This window comes from Canis lupus, chromosome 36, assembly GCF_048164855.1.
Source record: "Canis lupus baileyi chromosome 36, mCanLup2.hap1, whole genome shotgun sequence".
Taxonomy (NCBI): Eukaryota; Metazoa; Chordata; class Mammalia; order Carnivora; family Canidae; genus Canis; species Canis lupus.
Genome location: NC_132873.1, coordinates 11,614,609 through 11,638,296, shown reverse-complemented (window position 1 = coordinate 11,638,296; position 23,688 = coordinate 11,614,609). Strand labels below are relative to the sequence as shown.

The 23,688-nt window shown below is 33.3% G+C and overlaps 1 protein-coding gene across 8 annotated transcripts in view; it reads right to left on the bottom strand.

Moving 5' to 3' along the window:
- ERBB4 (erb-b2 receptor tyrosine kinase 4) overlaps nucleotides 1–23,688 on the bottom strand; it is a 1,106,221-nt gene that overhangs the window by 262,936 nt on the left and 819,597 nt on the right. For all 8 annotated transcript variants that reach the window (XM_072813218.1, XM_072813222.1, XM_072813216.1 and 5 more), the window contains 2 exons: nucleotides 21,504–21,703; nucleotides 3,091–3,223 (listed from right to left, as the gene is read on the bottom strand). In XM_072813218.1, the coding sequence (XP_072669319.1) occupies nucleotides 3,091–3,223; nucleotides 21,504–21,703 (333 nt within the window). The remainder of the gene's footprint in view (nucleotides 1–3,090; nucleotides 3,224–21,503; nucleotides 21,704–23,688) is intronic.

Genomic DNA, 23,688 nt, shown 5'->3' with positions numbered 1-23,688 from the left:
CTAACAGCCAGGAATTAACTGATTTTCTTTTTGCCTTCAGAACCTCCTCTTTTGAGGATTTCTTCTTATATAAAAATTATATAAATGTCAGTCCCCTGATTTTGGTAAATGTCCTATTTGTTATTTGTTTTCAGGAGCTTTAAGTTGACTAACCATCTAATCAGCTTAGATTAATAGACATAAAAAGAAAATGATGATAATCACCTTAGTAGTAAAAATTCTAGCAACACTTAATTATGCATTTTCTCATTTATTAATCATAATTATCCTATGAAGTTGACACTATTATTATTCCCATTTTCCATATATGAAAACTAAGTTTAGAACAGTTAGGTTATTTATCAAAGATTGAAAACGAGGAAATAAAAAAGAAAAAAAGAAAACAAGGAAATGATGAAGTTAGGTTTTGAATTCATTATTCCTCAAAGGCTGTTTTAACTACCAGGCAATGTTGGAAGAAATTAGTACCACAAGATTGGAGGTGGAAAAATCTATCACTGCATAGGCTAGAATTATGTCAGACATTTTACAAGGTAATTTCATTTATTATCCTTCAAAGTAGCCCTTACATATGATTTCCTAGAGACCTATTCCTGTTGCAAAATACATTAAAACATATATTTCTTTAATACTTTTGATATAATGACTTAGAAAATGTTAAACTTCCAAAACGGTCTAGTAATCAGTGTTGTTTATTTAGAAAACAGGTATTTTTCCTTATCTTGGCTTTCATTATTTTGCGGACATGAGACAAAAGATGGTATATGCATCCACATATTCATCCATTTCATATTTCTGACAAGGTTAAAACTGAAATATTAAGGGGGAAAAACGTCATCTGGAAAAGAAACAGGATGGAACTCACATGCCCTAAATTCTAGGACTGACTTGATTCTTTGACAATAGAATGACACTGGTCAACGCTTAATTCTATCAATTTTCTTTCTTTTTTTTTTTTTCAGATTTTATTTATTTATTCATGAGAGACACAGTGAGAGGCAGAGACACAGGCAGACGGAGAAGCAGGCCCCATGCAGGGAGCCTGATGTGGGACTCGATCCCAGGTCTCCAGGATCATGCCCTGGGCTGAAGGCAGGCGCTAAACTGCTGAGCCACCGAGGGATCCCCAATTCTATCAATTTTCAGTGTTTATAAGATGTTGCTGTTAGGGGCACCTGGGTAGCTCAGTCAGTTAAGCATCTTAAAAAAAAAAAAAAAAAAAAAGATGTTGATGTTAGAGAAGATGATTTCCGGAGCTCAATTCCTCTCCAGAACTGCATATATATGTTCAATGAATTCATAATGTAACATTCACTAAATAATATTAAAGTCTATTAATTAAATTTTAACAGCATCAGTGGCTTTAGAACAAATAATCATGTTTTGATCTGAAGTATTTTACATACAGAAATATCATTCATTTATAATGAGAATAAACATGACTACAATTTAATGAGAAAAGCAATATATAATTTGTTATCCATTATCAAATTTATGAGCTGATTGTACCTTACAAAATTGTAAGCTGAAAATTTCCTGAAAAACAATTAAATTCTTATTTTGAAAAGTTTCATACTTAAACTTCTCATTTTATTTTTTTCCCTAAATTTCATGAAGGGAACTGGTTTTGGTCATCTTTCAAAGAAGAGACATACTAATATATTATTATTATTATAGACTGTAGATTTCTATCTTTCTGATATAAAATGCAAAAGTACAATGTTATCTCAGATCATGAAATGTTGCCTAAAATTGAGGACAATTCTATTATCATTGTAATGAAATTGCAATTCATGGTTTGATTTCAGAACAAGTATATTCCTCGTATATTAACCATTTAGAGGTCATTTAAATAATAAACTATTGAATTATTAATGACATGCAGAATTCTAAAGCTATAAGGATTTAAACCTGTAAAAAAATAAAATAAAATGGGACAATTTATGAGGCAAAAGAAGAAATGAGATAATTTCAAAACTACACTTTTACCAACCTGTTGAAAATCCTTTCAGTGAGCATCATATGAAAATTTGACTGGAGAACAGTGCTAAAAAATGTATTATAAGACTAATAGAGGACAACTGTGATGCATGAAATGGTATGTTATGATAAACTGGTTTTATGAGTATGTGAAATGCCATGTAACAAGAAATACACTAGGTTTATTGTTGGCAATGTGATTATTATTGCATCACAAGGAATTTGAAATTCTTTTTTTATAAATGTATTTTTTTATTGGTTCAGTTTGCCAACATATAGAATAACACCCAGTGCTCATCCCGTCAAGCGCCAACCTCAGTGCCCATCACCCAGTCACCCCCACCCCCTGTCCACCTCCCCTTCCCAGAGTTAGGAGTCTCTCATGTTCTGCCTCCCATTCTGATATTTCCCACTCATTTTTTTTGTTTGTTTCCCAGAGTTAGGAGTCTCTCATGTTCTGTCTCCCATTCTGATATTTCCCACTCATTTTTTTAATTTAAAACACTGCTTAGGTTATCTTTAGAAAGTGGTAGACTGCTTTCAAAAACCTCTCCAAGTAGAAACTACAAAGGCAATTTTTCTATAGGGCTAAGCAATTGTCAGAGAGATTGAAATGTATATCGTTCTTTCTAATATACAAATAGACACATAATTTGGATGGAAAAAATGTAATAGTTATGCAGTAATTCCAGATGAAAATTAATAGGAAAGCATGTAAAAAAACTACTATTGGGAGATATGAGAGGAAATATTACTTGTAACAATCTTCTTCATGAGGAAAATAAGAATATATTTTTCAATTTTGCTTCAGTATAAATTGCTACAATTTATTAAGAAGGATCTATTTCAGTCTACTTTTTATAAGTTTGCATAATAGTCAATACATATTTGGACTTGTCTTATTTCAAATAAAATTCTTTCCCCTTAAAATAATTCTTCAGGTGTTTTCGCAACAAGAGCTCCCCTTAAAAACATCAGCCAGCACACACATTCTGCAATTTCACCAATTTCTGAAATTCAGATAATTTCATTTTCTTATCATTTAAAAATCTGAACCAACCAGTGCCTCAAAGCTCATGAGGTAAAGGTGATGTTGTAAGATAACCTTACCCGTCATAGAGGTTACAAGACTCTATGCAGCTCCTTCCTCTGCTGAAGCGACGGCAGGACAGGCACTGGTCGGGGCCAGGTCCCCAACAGCCATCGCTTGAACACAGATGGTTGCACACCATTCCTTCAGCAGCTGGAAAACACACCAAATTCAAGGGTGAAATAAAACAGAAGCCTTCAAAAAAAAAAAAAAAAAAAAGAAGGCTTTGTTAAGACTTAACCTTTTAAAATGAATTTTCCAAAGTGATGCTATTTCTGAAGAAGTTGGTTTGAAAGAGAACTGTGGCAGAAAGCTTTGCTTACTCAGTCACCATGGCCCACACTACTGTCAACTTCTTCTATATTGCAGAGCCCCCATCAGTGTGTGTATATAGAACCGCTATATTTTCATAAAAATGTACACATGTCAATTGTCTACATCAAAATTCTAAGGAGGAATGGTGATAGAAATTAACCTTCCCTTTAAGGCAAGAAGCAAACAACACCTTTTTCAATCCAGCCCTTTGCTCCACTGAGACACCACAAATTCTAACTTCAATTCCATATAAGAGTTTGATGAAGAAATTAAACAAATAGTTCTTGTCTTAAAAAAAAAATAAAAAAAAGAAAAAGAAGAATGTCTCAAAGGTAGGAGGTGAGGAGAGAAATGGAAATAAAATACAAGGTTTTTATAGGCCTCTGCTTGCCTTGATATTTAGTCAAATTAGAAAAGGATTTGCAAATATATCAAACAAATTGTAGTCACTGATGAGGAACTGTAGAGATTAAAATAATAACACTGATTTTTAGCCTTGTCTCTATATATTTGTTGATGGGAGGGGTGCCAAAGAATTTTGGGACTGTTAAAATTGGGACTTAGATTCATCGTCTGTTTCCTTTTATATTGAGTAACATTTATTCAGTATATTATTATTTATATGGAATAACATGATTTTAGTAAAAGGATACTAGATGTTGATTAAGGTCCTATTAAGACTTTAAATGTTATTCTGAGTGTCAACAGTGATTTGAGTCATCTGAAATACGATTTTATGTGGTTTTCATAAATTATTAAGAATTTCCAAGAAGATAAAAAAAACATCAAAAATCATCTTTATCTTCACATGAGTTACCAAGCTTAATTACTATGGGACGTAAGTTGTCATGACAAGAGCATTTGTGAGATGGGTTGGGATATCACTGAATATGTGAGTATAATGTAAGCAGGGAACACATCTGTGGAAGTTACCCTCTTTAACATATGCTTGAGAAAGTGAATTGCCAGCATCCATGATGCTGACTACTTATAAAACAGTGAAACAAAATCATCCAATTCATGTATCCTGTCTCATATCCTGCAGCCTTAAGGAGGCCCTTAGGCTAAGCTGTGGAAATTTTTTTCTCAAGGCAGAGTTAGACCTACTAAGTCTTTTTACTTCATAACTGCTTAATTGAATAACCTCTTCCAACATAAGAGAGAAGCTGTGTGTGTGTTTAGCAGTTTTATTAAGGCATACATGACATTTAACATATTGCTCATACATAAAGTGTGCAATCAGATGTTTTGACATATGCATGCAATTGTGAATCATGTACACAATTAGAGCAATGAATGTATCCATCAATTCCAAGAGATCTCATGACCTTCTGTAATCTCTTCTTCCTGCCCCATCCCTCTCAGATAACCACTGGTCGGTCTGTTTTTAATATATATTAGTTTGCACTTCTTAAAATTTTATACAAATAGAAACATATAGGATGTGCTCTCTCTTTATATAGTCTCTTTCACTCTGCATAATTATTCTGAGATTCATCTGTGTTGCTGTACAAATGTCCATTCATTTTTATTACTAAATATATTTCATTGTAAGGATATGCAACATTTTTAATTAATTTTATTTTATTTTTTTAAAGATTTTATTTATCAATTTATGAGAGACACAAAGAAAGAGAGAGAGAGAGAGTAAGGCAGAGACACAGGCAGAGGGAGAAGCAGGCTCCATGCAGGGAGCCTGATGTGGGACTTGATCCTGGGACTCCAGGATCATGCCCTGGATGGAAGGCAGGCGCTAAACCGTTGAGCCACCCAGGGATCCCTGCAGCATTTTTTAAACCAGTCACTTATTGCTACACATTTAGACTGTTTTCCATTTTGTGCTATTAAAATTAAGCTACCATAGGGGTGCCTGGGTGTCTCAGTCAGTTCGGTATCTGATTCTTGATTTCAGCTCTGGTCATGATCTCAGGGTCATAAGATGGAGCCCCGCATCAGGCTCTGCTCTCTGAGTATGGAGCCTGTTTAAGATTCTCTCTCTTTCTCTCCCTCTGCCTCTCCCCACCCAGCTCTCATGCACACTCTCTCCCTAAAATAAAATAAAATAAAATAAAATAAAATAAAATAAAATAAAATAAATAAATAAAATAAAATAAAATAAAACTAGAAACATCCATGCACAAGTCTTCATAAAGGCATATTTTCATTTCCTTTTAGTAAACACCTAAGACTAAAATGACTTGATAATATAGTAAGCATAGGATAAACTTTTCAAAAAATGGTCAAATTGTTTCTCAAAGTAGTTGTACCATTTTACATTCCAGTAGTAATGAACTCAAGAATTAAGTTTCCCCTCATTTTTGCCAATTCTTGATATGGTCAGTCTGTTTAATTCCTAGTAGACACATGTAGACATGTTAACAATATTTGTTCTTCCAATCTATGATCATGGAATGCTTTTCTACTTATTTGTAGTCTCCTCAATTTCTTTTATAAGTGTTCTATAGTTTTCAGAGTACAGATCCTTCACCAAAAGGTTAGGTTTATTTCTAGGTATCTTATGGGTTTTGGTGTAATTGTAAGTGGGATAAATTTCCTGATTTCTCTTTTTTTCCGTCTTATTATATTGTTAGTGTGTAGAAATGCAACAGACTTTTGTGCATTGATTTTATATTTTGCCACTTTGCTAAATTCCTATACCAGTTCTAGCTATTTTTTTTTTTTTTTGCAGGATTCTTTTGGGTTTTCTACAGAGTATCATGTCATCTGCAAAGAGTGAAAGTTTGACATCTTCTTTGCCAATTTGGATGCTTTTTTTTTCTTTCTTTCTTTTTATTGCTTGACTGCTGAGACTAGGATTTCCAGTACTGTGTTGAACAACAGTGGAAAGAGTGACATCACTGTCATATTCTGACCTTAGGGGGAACCTCACAGTTTTTCCCCATTGAAGATGCTCTCTTTATAGCTCCTTTAGGTGTAAGGGTAGGTTGTATATTTGAGACTTTTCTGATTTCTTGAGGAAGACCTGTATTGCTATATACTTCCCTCTTAGGATCACCTTTTCTGTATCCCAAAGTTTCTGAACTGTCCTGCTTTCATTTTCATTTGCTTCCTTGTATTTTTTTTTTCTAATTCTAGTTCTCTTACTATTTCTATCACATTTGTAATTCCTTTCTCCACTGAAGTCCTGAGCCCTTCAAAATCATCCATGCAGTTGGAATCAACTACTTCCAAACTCCTTTAACATTGATATTTTGACCTTTTCCCATGAATCACAAATGTTCTTAGTGGCAGCTAGGATGATGAATCCTTTCCAGAAGGTTTTCAATATATCTTGCCTCATCCATCAGAAGACTCACTGTCTATGGCAATTGTAGCCTTACAACATGTATTTCTTAAAGAATAAGACTTAAGAATCAAGATGGGCTTCTTGAACCACAGGCTGCAGAATGGATATTGTATAAGAAAGCATAAAAACAACATTAATCTCATATACCCCCATCAGAACTCTTGGGTGACCAGGTGAATTATCAATGAATAGTAATATTTTGAAAGGCATCTTAATTTTTGAGTAGTAAGTATCCATAGTTGGCCTAAAATATCCAGTAAACCATGTTGTAAACAGATGTGCTATCATCCAGGCTTTGTTGTTCCATTTAGAGAGCACCGATGGAATAGAGTTAGCATAATTTTTTTGGGTCCTTCGATTTTCAAAATGATCAATGAACAATAGCTTTAACTTTAAGCCACCAGCTGTGTTAGCTCCTAACAAGAGAGTCAAGCTGTCCTTTGAAATTTTGAAGCTACACATTGACTTCTCCTCTCTAGCTATGAAATCCTAGATGGCATTTTTCCCCCAACATAAGGCTGCTTCATCTACATTGAAAATCTATTATTTGGTGTTTTAATTTTTAGATAACTATAAATTCATGTAGAGTTGTAAGTAATAATACAGAGAGATCCAAGTTCTCTTTACCCAATTTCCCCTAATGGTAAGATTTTGCAGAATTGTATAGTTCAGTAACACAAACAGAATTTTTTTTTAAGATTTTATTTATTTATTCATGAGAGACACACACACACAGAGGCAGAGACACAGGCAGAGGGAGAAGGAGGCTTCATGCAGGGAACCCGACCTGGGATTAGATCCCAGGTCTCTAGGATCATGCCCTGGGCCAAAGGTAGCGCTAAACCACTGAGCCACCCGGGCTGCCCCAGATATTGACATTCATACAGTCAAATTACAGAAGATTTCCATCACACAAGAGTCCCTACTGTTGTACTATACAGATGCTATAAACATTTGTTTACAGGTTTTGTGTAAATATAAATTTACATTTGTATGGAATAACTGTTCAGGGGTATAATTGCTGAGTCATACGACAGGGGCATTTTAATTAATATGTGTTGTTGCTCTTGAGAATGTGCTAAGTAAGCTTTGTTCTAGAGTGGTTAAGCTGTTTTATATTCTCACCAGGAACACATGAATTGTCTCATATTTCTGTATCTTCTCTAGCATTTGGTTTTGTCATTTTTTTAAATTCTAACCATTCTGATAGATGTATACTGATATCTCATGATGGATTTAAATTTTTATAACATGTATAATAACTGACGTATGTATTTATTTTTAATTTTTTTAAATATTTTATTTTTTGACAGAGAGACCGTGGGGGCAGGGCAGAGAATCTCAAGCAGACTCTGACCTTGAACTTTCTTTCTTATTTTTTCATAATGTAGAGAAAGAGGGTTTTCTCATGGTACAAAAGAAATGTCAGTTGAAATGAAATCTTAACTAGGTTTTATTTCACTCATTCCCTAGATGTATACATGACTTTCACTAACTTATAAAGATAAAAGGAGTAAAAGACAGTGGTTCAATTAGGCTGACTGAACACAAATGTAAGATAAATTCTATTTAATATATAAAGAGCTAGAAAGAAGCAAAATATCTATGATATTAGCTAATATAAAGTTATAATACCCATTTTTATAAACATTCATCCATTTTAAGGTTGTTTATAGTTTCATATTCTGCAACATGTATATATTTACATAAAACTCCAATATATAGCTGCATCAGAGTAAATCCTTAAAGAGGGAAGAAGCTATAAAGCAACTTGTAAATACAGAGTATATTAAAAAATCACATTGTACAGTATCATGAATCTGACTCTGCACTTATCACTTTCAAGTCCTTATAGAAAATAAAATCAGGGCTTTAAATTCTTTGTCATCTTCTAAGTCTCTCAGATATACTGTCAATTTCTTCCTTTAGAATGTTGACAAAGCCATTAGTTCCCCCTGGGTGCTGCCAATTTCATGCTATCCCATCAACCTTTTGTCTATTTCACCAAATGTATTAATTTTTTTTCAGGTTTGGAAGCCTCACAATCTTACTCCTCCTCCTTTTCTCTCCCAAGGGTGATAGACTCAATATGTGGAAAGGTGAAAGCTGCCTGCTTTGATTTTTCTCTTACATGCTTGGAACCATATGGAGAGGAGAATTTTAGCTTCACCAAAGCTCCTACCTTCTTTTCTACTGCCAACTGCCTCCCTTAGATGCTCCATTTTAAAACAGTTTTAGACCAAGATCTATTGGAGGAAAGTAATAATAAACAGAAAACCACAATAATTACTTTCTTCTCATTTTTTCCAAACCACTAAGATGATGGTCTTGAAGGCTGGTTGATCATTTTCTCCAGACTGAAACCAAGAGAGGTGTCTCCATACAGCACAGAACAAAAGGCCAAGGAAACTACTTTTTTGAAATTCTTCAGAGAAAAGAATTTTTCAATCACCACCCAGAATTCAACACTTCTCTGACCTCCCAGAGTTAAAGTCATATGGGAAGGACTAGAAGGCCTATTCGATGGCTTATAGTTCAAAAGGCCGTTACAAACCTCTCTAAAGAAACTTTAGGGATGTAGTCATTAGGCAACCTTTAGCTTGCCCTGTGTTTTCTCTGGAAGCTATAAAATAGATTTTTCTTTATCTCATCTGAATTGAACCTGTCTGTTAAAAATTTGGAGGGATAATAATGTGCTTAGTATTTCAACCTTTATATGGAATATCGAACCTGCTTTCATTAAAATAGAGGCAAGCTTAAACAATGGTCCTTGTTATGTGCTACATGTGTTACAGTAAATGCATTAGCTCAAAATTTTGAAATACAGTACCTGTGTACAGGCACAAGCAGAAAAAATAGATTTTCTTTTATTGTACAAGACCATCTATGCTATTTGTATCCCTTACCATATATATACAGAGGCATGGGTTTTATTTAGAATATATTTGGAGAGATACCACTAATCCTTTTTTGCTTTTTAAGTCTAACAAATATGATTTAGTTGCAATAGTTCAGTTTTTGTGATCAGATCTTTACTCTATTATCAGCCATGTAGCCTCAGACAATTATTTTACATGTTACTCATATGTAAAGTGAATGATAATATCTCCCTTTCAGGGTTATGATTAAGAGTGGACATCATATTAGCAGAGTATTTAATGCAGTATTAATTTAGCTACTTATCTAAATTAAGTCCTCAATAAGTATACCTAGGACCCCAGGATAGGACCTGAGCTCCAACCTTTGAGCCACCCAGGTGCTCCTTCTCATCTCTCCAAATGCCCAAATTGATTCACATGATAATTCAGCAAATATTTATTGAATGGATATTCAAAATCTTTTAGAGTTCCACAGGAATTTTGGTATTATTTCTTTCTCTTTTTGTGAAAAATGCTATTGGAATTTCGATAGAGAGTACATTGCATCTATATATGATGTTGGGTAGTATGGACATTTTAACAATATTAACTCTTCCAATCCATGAATGCAGGTTGTCTTTTCCATCTTTTATTTGTGTTTTCAATTTCTTTGACCAGTGTCTTATAGTTTTTGATGTACACATCTTTTACTACTTTGGTTGAATTTATTCCCAAGTATTCCTAGACTGTGGCTTTTTCATACACAGTCTTTATTATGTTGAGATTGATTTCCTCTATTTCTTCTTATATCTAATTTGTTGAGAGCTTTTTTCCTGAAAGGATGTTAGATTTTGTCAAATGCTTTTTCTTCATCTATTGAGATGATCATAATTTTAGTCTTTCATTCTGGTAATATGGTGTATCACATTTACTGATTTGCATATTTTGAATCATCCTTGCACCCCAGGGATAAATCCCACTTGATCATTGTGAATAATTCTTTTAAGGTGCTATTAAGTTCAGTTTGCTAACATTTGGTTGAGAATTTCTGCATCAGTATCATCAGGTATATCAGTTTGCAATTTTCTTTTCTTATAGTATCTTTATCTGGTTTTAATATCCAGACAATGCTGGCCTTGTGAAATCATTTTGGGAGTGTTCTCTTCAATTTCTTTGAAAGAGTTTGAGAAATATTGGCATTAATTCTCTTTAAATATTTGTAGAATTCACCAATAACAACATCTGGTTTGGGGATTTTCTATGACGGGAAGGGTTCTTTTAAAGACTTTTTTTTTAAGATTTTATTTATTTATTCATGAGAGACACAGAGAGAGAGGCAGAAACACAGGCAGAGGGAGAAGCAGGCTCCATTTAGGGAGCCTGATGTGGGACTTAATCCTGGACTCTAGGATCACGACCTGAGCCAAAGGTAGATGCTCAACCACTGAGCCACCGAGGAGTCTCTATGATGGGAGGTTTTTGAAGACTGATTTAATCTCCCTACTTGTTTGTTGAGATCACCTGTTTTTTTTTTTTTTTTCATGATTCAAACTTCTTAAGTTGTATGTTTCTAGTAACTCATCCATTTTCTCTAGGTTGTCTAATGTGTTGCCATATAATTGTTCATCGTAATCTCTTAATGATCCTTTGTATTTCTGTGGTATTGGTTGTCATGTCTATTCTTTCATTTATATATTATCTGAGTCCTCTTTCTTTTAACCTTAGTAAGCATAGCTGAAGTTTTGCCAATTCTGTTTCTCTTTTCAAAAAGCCTCTTTTTATTTTATTAATACTTTTATTGGTTTTCTATTCTGTATTTCATTTATTTCTGTTCTGATCTTTGTTATATCCTTCTTTATGCCAACTTTGGACTTAATTTGCTCTTGGATTTATAATTATTGAGGTGTCAAGTTAGGTTGTTTATTTGAGATCTTTTCTTTTGTCTTTTTTCTTTTAACTTAGGCATTGATTGCTATAAACTTCTCTCTTAGCACTTGTTTTGCTGCATTACATGAGTTTGGTATGATGTATTTCCATTTTTGTTTAATTTATTTATTGATTTCTCTTTTGATTTCATTTTGGATGAATTGGTTGTTATGTAATATAGTGTGTTAACTTCTAATACTTGTGGACTTCCCAGTTTTCCTCCTATTATTGATTCTTAGTTTCATATAATCATGGTCCAAAAAGATCATTGGTATGACTTTGATCTTATAAAATTTGCTAAGACTTGTTTTGTGACCTAATGTATGTTGTACCTTGGAGAATGCACCATATATGCTTAGAAGAATATACATTCTACTGCTGTTGGAATGGAATATTCTTTATATGTCTGTTAGGTCCAGGAAGTCTAAAGTGTAGTTCAAATCCAATGTTACTTACTGAGCTTTCATATATATGATTTATCCATTGTTGGAAGTGGGGTATTAAAGTCCTCTATCATGATTTTATTGCTGTTGATTACCCTCTTCAGATATGTTCAGATGTTCTGTTGTTGGTTGCATGTATATTTACAATTGCTATATCCTTTCGGTGAATTGGTCACCCTATCATTATATAATGACTACCATTGTCTCTTGTTACTTTTTATCTTGTTATATTTTTTAATTAAACTCTACTTTGTCTTATATAAATATAGCTATACCTGGTTCCTTTTAGTTTCCATTTATGCTCTCTTGCCGAAAATAATCTGAGTTGGGCTTCTGTCATTAAAAGAGCACTGTATTAATTTATTTTTGCTATTGTAACAAATAACCAAAACTTGGTCACTTAACACACAAAAATTTAGTGTCTTAGAGTTCTGGAGGTCAGAGTCCAAAATGTGTCTTAATGGACTAAAATTAAGGTGTCATCAGGGCTGACTCTTTCTGGAGGCTTCAGGGAATAATATGTTCCTTGTCTCTATCAACTTCTAGAGGCCACCTTGGCATTCCTTGGCTTGTAACTATATTATTCCAATCTTTGCTTCCATGATTACTTTGCTTTCTCCTTTAGTCAAATGTCCCTCTTTCTCACTCTAGAAGGACACATACAACTACATTTAGCCCCACCCAGATAACCCAAATTAATTTTTCCCCTATTAAGATTCATAACTTGTTCACATCTGCAAAGTCTCTTTTGTCATATAAAATAATATTCACAGATTCTGGGGATTAGGATGGGGACGTGCTTGAGGGTAGGGTTATCATAAAACTGTATTGTGGTGACCTCTATAAGCAGGGAAAGTTGTATAGATTGTGTGTATATTATTATATATGGAATGGCAGTATAGTCTTTGTAACATGTTAGAATGAGTTAAAACTAGAAAAAAGATAGGTAAGATAGGAGCAGGGGAGTAACTGGTAAGACATATCCAATCCCCATATTGAATACATTTAACAGACATGACCCAATGCTTTATTTAGCCTTAAGTGTTCTAGTTACTATATGTCTAACTTGATGGGACCCGGGAAGAAAATTCTAATAGGAGAAGATGACAGGCAGCAGTGACAAAATATTAGAAAGTCCTTGAATATTCTTACAAGACTGAGCACATTATAAAGTACCTCTCAGAAGGCACATTAACTGTAAAAAAGTAAAATAAATTTCTGAGTATTTTGTTGAAACTCTAAAATACATAAAATTTAATAGTACAATATATTGTAGTATAATTACTCAATGAATTTGTAAACTATCATTAAATATTCTCTCATTTTATGGAGTATGTTATGTTAGTAAAAAGAAAAATAGAATACTATTTGTAGGATGTTTTTTAAAGTTCATTCTTTATCTTTGTCTCCAAAAACTATTCTTAAATAAATAATTTTAAGTTACTCAACTGCGAATTTTCCTACCATACATTCTTTTTGAGGAAATAGACCCTCACAAGAAGAATGAATTATCAGGACACTGTGCTTTTAAATACATTTCTGACTACAGAATAATAGGGAGAATAATAAGGGATGTGACTGAGAAGAGTAGTTTCTCAAACAATTTCTCATAGATATTTGCCTTGGAATGATCTGGTATGTCTTAAAAATGCAGAATCCTGGGCTTCAAACTATTTGTATTCATTTCCTAGGGCTGGTGTAACAAAATGCCACAAACAACAGTGGCTTAAAATAACAGAAATTTATTCTCTCACACTTCTGGATTTCATAATCAGTGTTGGCAGGCTGGTTCCTTCTTGGGGGCTCAAAGGAGAATCTGCTCTATGCCTCTTCCCTGGTTTCTAGTGGCTGCCACCAATCCTTGGTGTTCCTTGGCTTACAGCTGCATAATGCCAGCCTCTGTCTCTGTTATTGCTTGGCTGTCTTCCTCTGTGTGTGTGTGTGTGTGTGTGTGTGTACATGTCTTTACATGGCACTCTCCTATCTGTATGTATCTGTCCCTGTGTCTCCTCTTCTTATAAGGACTCCAGTCAGATGAGATTGAGGATCCATTCTACTCCTGTATAACCTCATTTTAATTTACATCTTAATTGTAAGTCAGTCGGAGAAGGACAAACATTATATGTTCTCATTCATGTGGGGAATATAAATAATAGTGAAAGGGAATATAAGGGAAGGGAGAAGAAATGTGTGGGAAATATCAGAAAGGGAGACAGAACGTAAAGACTGCTAACTCTGGGAAACGAACTAGGGGTGGTAGAAGGGGAGGAGGGCGGGGGGTGGGAGTGATTGGGTGACGGGCACTGGGGGTTATTCTGTATGTTGGTAAATTGAACACCAATAAAAAAAAAAATTGCATCCACAAAGACCCTGTCTCCAAATAAGGCCATATTCACAGGCACCAGGCTTTAGGAGTTTAGTGCATCTTTTGGAGAGCTACAATACAAGCCACAACAATATCTAAGCAACAATCTCTGGAAACTGAAGTCCAGACTTCTCCATTTTTAATAATTAAAAGCTGTTGCTCTAAAATTTCTCAACTACTAATCTAGTAGCAAGTCAGATTAAAATGTTACCATTTATAATAAAAACTGAAGCCTGCAGTAACCCTGGGTTTTGTACATGAGAGCTCCACCATTCTTTCAGAATTGCCAGATTTACAAAATAGAAGGAGTGTCGTTTGTGAAATTACTACTGTTTTAATAAGAACACAGAGAATATTTTATAGTATTGTTGGTAATTAGATTTTGTGCTATTTCAAATACAATAAGAAGCTCTTCTTTGCAGTTTCTTTTTTTTTTTTACAGAGTGTATTAATTAATGTGTTTCTTTAGTAACTTAAAGAAGACAATCTTAGAAGTACAATTAAGATTTTCTATCTTCTGATTACTTAGAAGAACAATGACTTCACTATATCCTAAGCTATACACTGTAAGTTTTGTACTGAGTTATGTTTTACTGAAAAGTTTGGCAAAGTTTATTAATCTTCTAGTGAAGATTGGCTATGAGGCCCAACAGATGATTCTCTTTCTTGGGAAATGTACATTTACTCAATATAGTACGGGCTGGACTTGGAGTGCATAAATTAAAGGCAAAAGGGATAGAGAGAAAGTAAGAAAACCTACAATCTTAGCAATATTTTTTTAAAACAAGGTAAACCTCAATTTATAATCAAAATTCATTTTTCTATAAGATACAACTATTAGAGGTGATAATGATAATACCAATTGTGATTTTATAGAAAGTCAACACTACTTGTGATGTTACAAAAACTAAAACACTTACTATTTTGTAGTTATTGTCACTATCACCAGAGTAAAACAAAAGAATATGCTAAGCAAATGTTGTATTATTATCCATTGGTGTAAAATACCCTGGATTCCCTACTCATCAGCTCTTTGTCCTGATTAAATTCTGGACATTCAATGACTCCTCATAAACTTGGATCATGCTGTTATTCAGAGGATTCAGTTCTTGGCCATTAACTATAGTTTTCATTCTTCTTTTTTTCTAGATTCATGTCCAAAGAGGAGGATTTTTCAACTATCACATTTCAGGAATATCAGAATCATAGATAAATGTAGAAGGTTATATTTGTTTTATATTCTTTGTACAAAAAATGTACTCCTCCTCACCAAATATCTGCCTCCTGAAATACTAACCTCAAATTAATATTTTGTGGGAATTTTTTATAAAGCACAAAGTCTGTTACTTATAAAGTTGATTTTTAAATGTTTTAATTAAAAGAGTAAAGAAAAAGGTGTTTAGAGGAGTCTCAAGCATAGACTTTTTTTATCCATTTAAAATCTCATCAGATCATTTATAAACTCCTCAACATCTAGGCTCCTACTAATAATCACTCTTATTTCTTCCATGTCTACCAAATGGTTTATGTGTACCTGCACACTTAAAATTTACCACCTTGATAACGTGAATTTTCTTCTGCCTTAAGAAGACTGTTGTTATTTCTCCTTCCTTTTCTGTTCCCCAAGAAGGAATGTTTCATTAAATAAAATTAAATATTGTATTTTTATACCACATAGTATGTCTATAGTATGTATAAACTAATGTATTTTTAATAGGAAAAAATATAATTGTATAATAATAACTAGCACAAATTTAACACTTGCTTTGAGCCAGGCATTCAGTGAAGTCAGTACTATTATTAACCCCATATCCAAATGATAAAATTGAGGTTCATAAATGTTAAATAGCTTACCAAAGGCCAAACATCAAATAAATAGTTTTCTTGGGATTAAAGCCCAGGTCATTTGGCTCTAGAGTGTGTACCTCAACATTATGCTGCTTTGGGTATGTTTCAGTAAATCATCAGGTTTTCTTATGAAAATCAATCACTTTCTTTTTACTTGAAGGAAATCAAGGTGAAATGAAGAGCACAGATTTTGAAATTAGATAGACCTTGGGTTCAAATCCTGAATATGATTTTTAGTAGCTCCAAACAGTGGGAATATTATTCGACTTTCTGAACAACTATATATTCATTTGCAAAATAGGGATAATTATACTTTATAAGGTTGTGGTAAAGATGAAATTAAACTACACAGATCGAGAGATAGAACCTGGCATCCTTTTGCCATTTAGCTGAAATATTGCAGACACGTAGGATTAGTGAGAAGAGATGAATTATTCAATAAATTATGTTTGATCAATATCCTAATCAATTAAAGTTTTTTTTTTAAAGAATCACATGCGGGATCCCTGGGTGGCGCAGCGGTTTGGCGCCTGCCTTTGGCCCAGGGCGCGATCCTGGAGACCCGGGATCGAATCCCACATCGGGCTCCCGGTGCATGGAGCCTGCTTCTCCCTCTGCCTGTGTCTCTGCCTCTCTCTCTCTCTCTGTGACTATCATAAATAAATAAAAAATAAAAATAAAAAAAAAATAAAAGAATCACATGCTATACCAAAACTTCTAGATGGATTAAAACTGTCAATATGGTTTTTAAAATACTGGAAGTAAAAGACTAAGGCAATTCCAAGATCATAAACATAAAAAGGAAAAGAACAATTCATCCACTTAACTAGATAAAAACATAATATGTTTGTTTATCAAAAGGCAAAATTTCTTAAATCACCTCTGAGAGGAAAAGTTATACATAACACATTCAAGAGATAAAAATTTAATGCATTTAATTTGTGATGAGGTCTTTCAAATCCAAAAGGAAAAGACCAACTCCCAATTGAAGATAACGGAAGCTTATGACTGACTAATTTACAAGAGAAGAAAATGAAATGCTCATTCAACATATAAGAAGAGACACTATGTTAGCCAAAAAATATGAATTTAAAAGGCCTCTTGTTCATATTTCAGATCACTGAAATTTAAAACCAAGGATAATATCCAGTGTTATAAAGAGCAGTGAAAAATATTCTTTATCAAACATTGTTTAGGACAAACGTAAATTGACCTAGCATTTTTGAAAGATATAGAAAAATACACCAAAATGTATCATAAATAATCTCATTTACGCAGAAATCCCAGTTTGTTTGTTTTAAGATTTTGTTTATTTATTCATGAGAGACACAGAGAGAGACAGAAACAGAAGGAGAAGCAGGCTCCATGAAGGGAGCCCGATGTGGGATTCAAATCTGGGACTCCAGGATCACGCCCTGAGCGGAAGGTAGGCGCTAAACCGCTGAGCCACCCAGGGGTCCCAGAAATCCCAGTTCTAAGTATTTAGCCTAAAGAAATGATTGCACATTCCAAAATGCTTTATGACCTAAGAGTCACATTAAGGCAATACTAGTAATATGAAAAATATAAGATAAATTAAATTACCATTAATACGGCACTTAATAGCTATTTTATAGGTTTCTCTTTAAGACAATAAAGTAGAACTCTGCCATGGAAGATGCTCATAATATATTAAGTAGAGACATGGATAGAATTCAAATATATATGTTATTATATCATTTATAAATGAAGAGCTATGCTTCATTATCTTATATCCATAAACAAAAAATATATATTCTTCTTACACATGTCTATTGTTTTAATTTCTTTTTTTATTGTTTTAATTTCTAACAATGATAATTACAAAAATAAATGTATTTCCATTTTGAAAACTTAATTATGAATTTAGCTTCTCTCTTGTTTATGTCGGGTTTAAGTACATATGTACAAATATTTTTACAATAAAGGTATATGTGTTCACATGAAACTCGGATTTGAAGAATTAGCATAGTATTTATCTCTTTACTGTTTATGTTTTGGTGTTAAAAGTTTATGTTTAAATATTTTAAGAAACTTCAAATACTTTCATTAACCTGCTCTAAAACTCCTTCCAGGGGGACCTGGGTGTCTCAGTTATTAGGAAGCTGACTTGATTTTGGCTCATCTCCTGATCTCAAGGTCCTGAGATGGAGCACTGTATCAGTGAGGAGACTATCTGAGATGCTCTCTCCCCATGTCCCTCCTCAACTCTCTCTCTCTCTCTAAAATAACTAATTAAATCTTTTTTAAAAAATAAAAATTAAAAAAAATAAAACTCCTTCCAACCAGTACTGTCATTTTGCTCCTGCTGTAACCATACAAATAAAGAGGAAAATGTTCTAGCTTTTCATATCCTAGAGTTTCTTCAATCTCAATCTCTTCAAATTATAAAGTCTGCTTTGAAATTTTTGACTTAAAAGTGTACAATTGCTCAAGCCACTTTCATACTTTACAGATGAGGTGAAGTTTTCCTTTTGTTGTCATTACTCCTTAAATCATGTTGAACTCCAAAAACACAGTTAAAAATCAAGGCTGCCTTCTCTTTTAAGTTAGCAAGCCAATGTTCAGATTTAGATCAGAGTATTTTATGGTGACTGTGTGTGTATGCACGTACATGTGTGTATGTACATGCATATATTCTAGTGGTATGTACATGCATACATGTTATGTGTCCATATTCATATATTTATGCTTGTGTATGTGTGTATCTTGTGGTGAATATGTGTGTGTTTGTAGATACCTTGTATGTGCAAAGTATATTAAGAGGATATCTAAAGAATGCAATATGTACAGAGCATTTAAAATGAAGCAAATATTTAAGTTTTAGCATTTGCAGAGAGTACTATGGATGATAAAAAGGCTTTAATCACATGTGAGGAACCATTGTAGCTTAATGTAAACATCACAGCATTCTCTCTAAAGTTGTTTATAGGGTAATTACGTTTCTGAAAATGTCGGATCCAATGTACTGTTAGACTAAAGTTCAAATTTTGATCAATGGATTTCATGCAAAAACTGTTTGTTCTAAGATGTTACAAATTTTTTAAAAAGAAAATGCTTAGTTTTTGTTTGTTTGTTTGTTTTTACTAAAGCACCACAAAACTGTGCTTCTCCTGCTTCATTTCTTCCCCAAACTGAAAAGTCAACTCTAAGTGCATAGAACAAGAAAATACATCCATGGTCTGAAAGGGCTAAACTCAGTCTGAGGCATAACACTGAAAATTGAAAAAAAAAAAAAAAAAAAAAAGTTAACTTCTAGTTTATTGTTATTTTTACTTTTTTGGTTGCACAAAAAGTTTAGAAGTTTTGGGCAGCCCCAGTGGCGCAGCGGTTTAGCGCCGCCTGCAGCCCAGGGTGTGATCCTGGAGACCCCGGGATCGAGTCCCACATCGGGCTCCCTGCATGGAGCCTGCTTCTCCCTCTGCCTGTGTCTCTGTCTCTCTCTCTAGCTGTGTCTCTATGAATAAATAAATAAAATCTTAAAAAAAAAAAAAAAAAAAAAAAAAAAAAAGTTTAGAAGTTTTAAAGAAATATGGGATAGTTACATCTTTTTTTTCTTATCTTGCTTCAGTTTTTTTTTTTTTTTTTTACATTCAGTTTCCTTTTGCATTTTCTGCTTCCCATTAGCTTTTTTATTTGGTTCACAAAAGATGAAAGTAGTAAATGAGGGTTTATAAATGATTAAATAGATCAAGGAAGAATGTGTTTCTCTGATTCTTTTATTTTTCCTTAGGTTTTCTTATTTTCAGAGTTAAATTTTATCTCTAAAAGGTAGGAATAAGGGGTGCCTAGGTGGCTCCACAGTTTGGTGTGATCCTGGAGACCCAGGATCGAGTCCCACATCAGGCTCCCTGCGGAGCCTGCTTCTCCCTCTGCCTGTCTTCTTTCTCTCTCTGTGTGTGTTGCTCATGAATAGATGAAAAAATCTTTAAAAAAAATAAAAGTAGGAATGCTATCATTTTATTTTTGTTTTATTTTGTTTTTTGAAGGAGGTAGGAGAAAAGAAGACTATCACTCTGACTTAGGTAAATAGTTATAAATTTGTTGAAGAAGACTATTTTACTTCTATGAATAATCCATTTTGTCTAGGGTACAAACACACATATAGTAATGTGAGGTAGGAAGCTTAAGTACTAGAAAAAAGAAGAACAGCTTTCTGTCAGAAATCAGAAAGATATGAAACCATGGAAATAATCCAGGCTAAATAAAAGGATAAAAAGCATTCATTGAGAATATGCATATTTTGATATAAGATTTTATATTTGATTATATGTGAAACAGAAGAATGAGCTCACTGAAAACAAAAAAAGCATTTTGCAACATATTTTTTCTCTGAAAAATATTTTTAAAGGTCCAAAGCAGCTACAAGGGTCCTCGCAAATTATAAGTTATATTTTATGAATACTGCTATCCTGAGCAGTATATATTATATATATTATATATGTGTGTGTATGTATATATATATACATATATATATATACATATACACACATTTGTGACTATTTCAAAGGTGAGATCAAACAAATAAGCAGACATCCCAATAGCAAACTGTTTCTTAGGGGTTGATTTTTAAAAGGACTGACTCATTATGATCACAATAAGTATTTGTAACAGATAATTTAAATTCTGAGTCTTTTGATTTGATATTTATCATAAGTAAGTCTGACACATATGCTTTTGCAGTGGCAATTGTAGATGTAGAAGAAAATAGTAGAAACAAACAGAAAAGTTAAGTAGTAATCACTGAAATATCAAAGTATAAGATAGGAAGGGCATAGTTATGTACCCATGAAAACATCATTTGCTTCTGTGTAACAAAGAAATGATGGAATGAATCAGTAAGTGGCAAAATAAATGGAAAAAGAAACCGTGAAATGCCTACAGAAATGTATTTATGAAATAAACTTTCTTCTTGAACAGCACACTTCTTGAACAGCATTTTTTTACACATTTCAGAACACATCTGCATTTTTTCCACCACTTCCCACACGACAAATACTCAATGAAACCAAAAGGCAAACAGAAAACTCAATAAGGCAGATTTCTACAAACTGATTGTGTCCAAGGAATGCACCCAAGGTACCTATTACATATTTAGATTCCCAGGTTCCACCTACACTTGTTGAGTCTTAGTCTCAGTAGGAAGTTTCTTGCAATTGGGCAAGATTTGCAAGCATGCAGTACATTATAAAAACATGCAATAAATGTCACCCATAATTAACTACCCTCCTTCTTAAGAGTTGAGAAAAAAGAGGGAACAGTTCTGACTCAGTTATTTTCGATTGTTTAGTCCAATGCAGAATGGCAGAAAATGTTCAAAGTTTCTGTTTTAATATCCGAATAATATACTTACTACAGTTTTCAGCTTTCCTGTTATCCCGGATCACTATTCTTTGGTTGATAGTGCTGAAGAGTGTTGTCCAATTAATGGTATGGTAATAACACAAGTTGCTGTTGTCAGTAATGTAGATGTTTCCCGCACTGATTTCCTTCAGGGATTGGAATTGTAGAGAAGTGATGCCCTGTTGCTTAAGGATAAGCAAGGAGAGGCCACTAAAGAGAAGGAAGGGGGTAAGTGGAACAATACTTAATATATATATTTTAATAAATATTTTCTTACATACATTCTTGAAGTAAAATAAGGATGTCACATTTTACTCCAAAAAGAATAATAGTAGAACATAAAAAAGAGACCGAGTCACTTAATTGTGATCTGAGTATTATTTCTCTACATGCTATATATACTGAGTTTCAAAAGGAACCATTTGACCTCCAAAAGGAGACTATTTACTTGTTAGAAGTATAAATATTAATGATATCTCTCTGTCTACATATTCACCACTGACATATCTGCTCACTATTTTTCCCACTATCCACCCAGTCTCAGGTTCCTCAAGGATGAAATTGTGTTTTAAAACTAAATAATTATGGGATCCCTGTGTGGCTCAGTGGTTTAGCGACTGCCTTCAACCCAGGGCGTGATCCTGGAGTTCCAGGATTGAGTCCCACATTGGGCTCCCTGCATGGATCCTGCTTCTCCCTCTGCCTGTGTCTCTGCCTCTCTCTCTCTCTCTTTCTGTGTCTCTCATAAATAAATAAATAAAACCTTTTAAAAAATAAAATAAAATAAAACCAAATAATTAGGGGAATCTGGCTGGTTCAGTTGGAGGAGCATGAGACTCTTGATCTCAGGGTCATGAGTTTAAGCCTCATGTTGAATGTCGAGATTACTTAAATAAATAAAAACTTTAAAAAGCTAAATAATTTATAAATGTTTATGGAATGATTATTCATCTACTAAAGTAAGAAATTAATTCCACTCAATTTAATAAATTTAGACATGCTTTCAGAGGGTAAATATTACAGAGGATGACTATAGATATGCAGCTTTAATTTATACCTCAGAAGCCGAAGCATAATTGTAATAGTTGAAGAATGTATGAGTAGGGATAGGAAGCATTAAAAATTAAAGAGAAAAATGAAATTAAGCTAAAAGTTTAAAAAAAATACTCAGAAGGCTTGGACAACTGGGGAAAGCATCTCTAAAAGTTAAATAACAACTATACTGGGGAAACAAATTACCATTTCAAGGAAATTATTTTTATTTTAACATATTCTATATTTTGTAATTAAAGTCCTTTCCCATTCTCTAAAGAATCATCTGTTTCCCACATTCCAATCAACTAATGAACAATATTTTACATTTTGGATATCAAAGCTGTCCCCTTTTATTTTATTTATAAATCTAAATATACTTTGCTGCCAATACTCAGAATTTTTTCCATGTTGTTGTGTGTGTATGTGTATATATACACATATACATACACACACATCTGTGTATATACATATCTAAAGATTACATGATTATATATATACACACATACACATATACCTACATATATACCTATGTACATATATGCGTGTATATAAAACTCAGTACATGTATATTCGACTGAGATGTAATTCATTCTCTGAATCTGTGTTCCCAGCATAACCATCTTAAGTTGTTTGTTACGATGTGAACATAATAATGTTTGACAGACTTTTAACATTTGATTCAATGGATAGTAAAATTTGGTTGCATGTAGCACTTGAATAAAGTGAATCTCTCAAATATAGTTTTTTATTGAGAACTTTTCCAATTTACAGTTTAAAACCTCTCACAAAAAAAAACCTCTTACAGATCTTATTTTAATAGCAAAATTCTGTGGACTTTCTGTGAAATGTTATCATGGGATATTTGATGACAATATTGATTTAAGGCATCTTTCAGATTTAAGTAGAAAAAATGAAATCTAAATCCCTTTATGTAAATCAACCTTTAACTGTTCATAAATAAGAATCTCACACAGATGAAATCTAAAATAAAGTAAAATAAAGCAATGGCTTAATAAATATTAACTCACATATTTTTATTATGTGAATTAAAATACTGATTTTAGACTTTAGAACAGTGTGCTTCTGAGCCCTGATTTTTCCACCTATTATTAACCAGCATTGCATGTAGAGTGGTGGACCAAGTCCTGAAATATCAGATC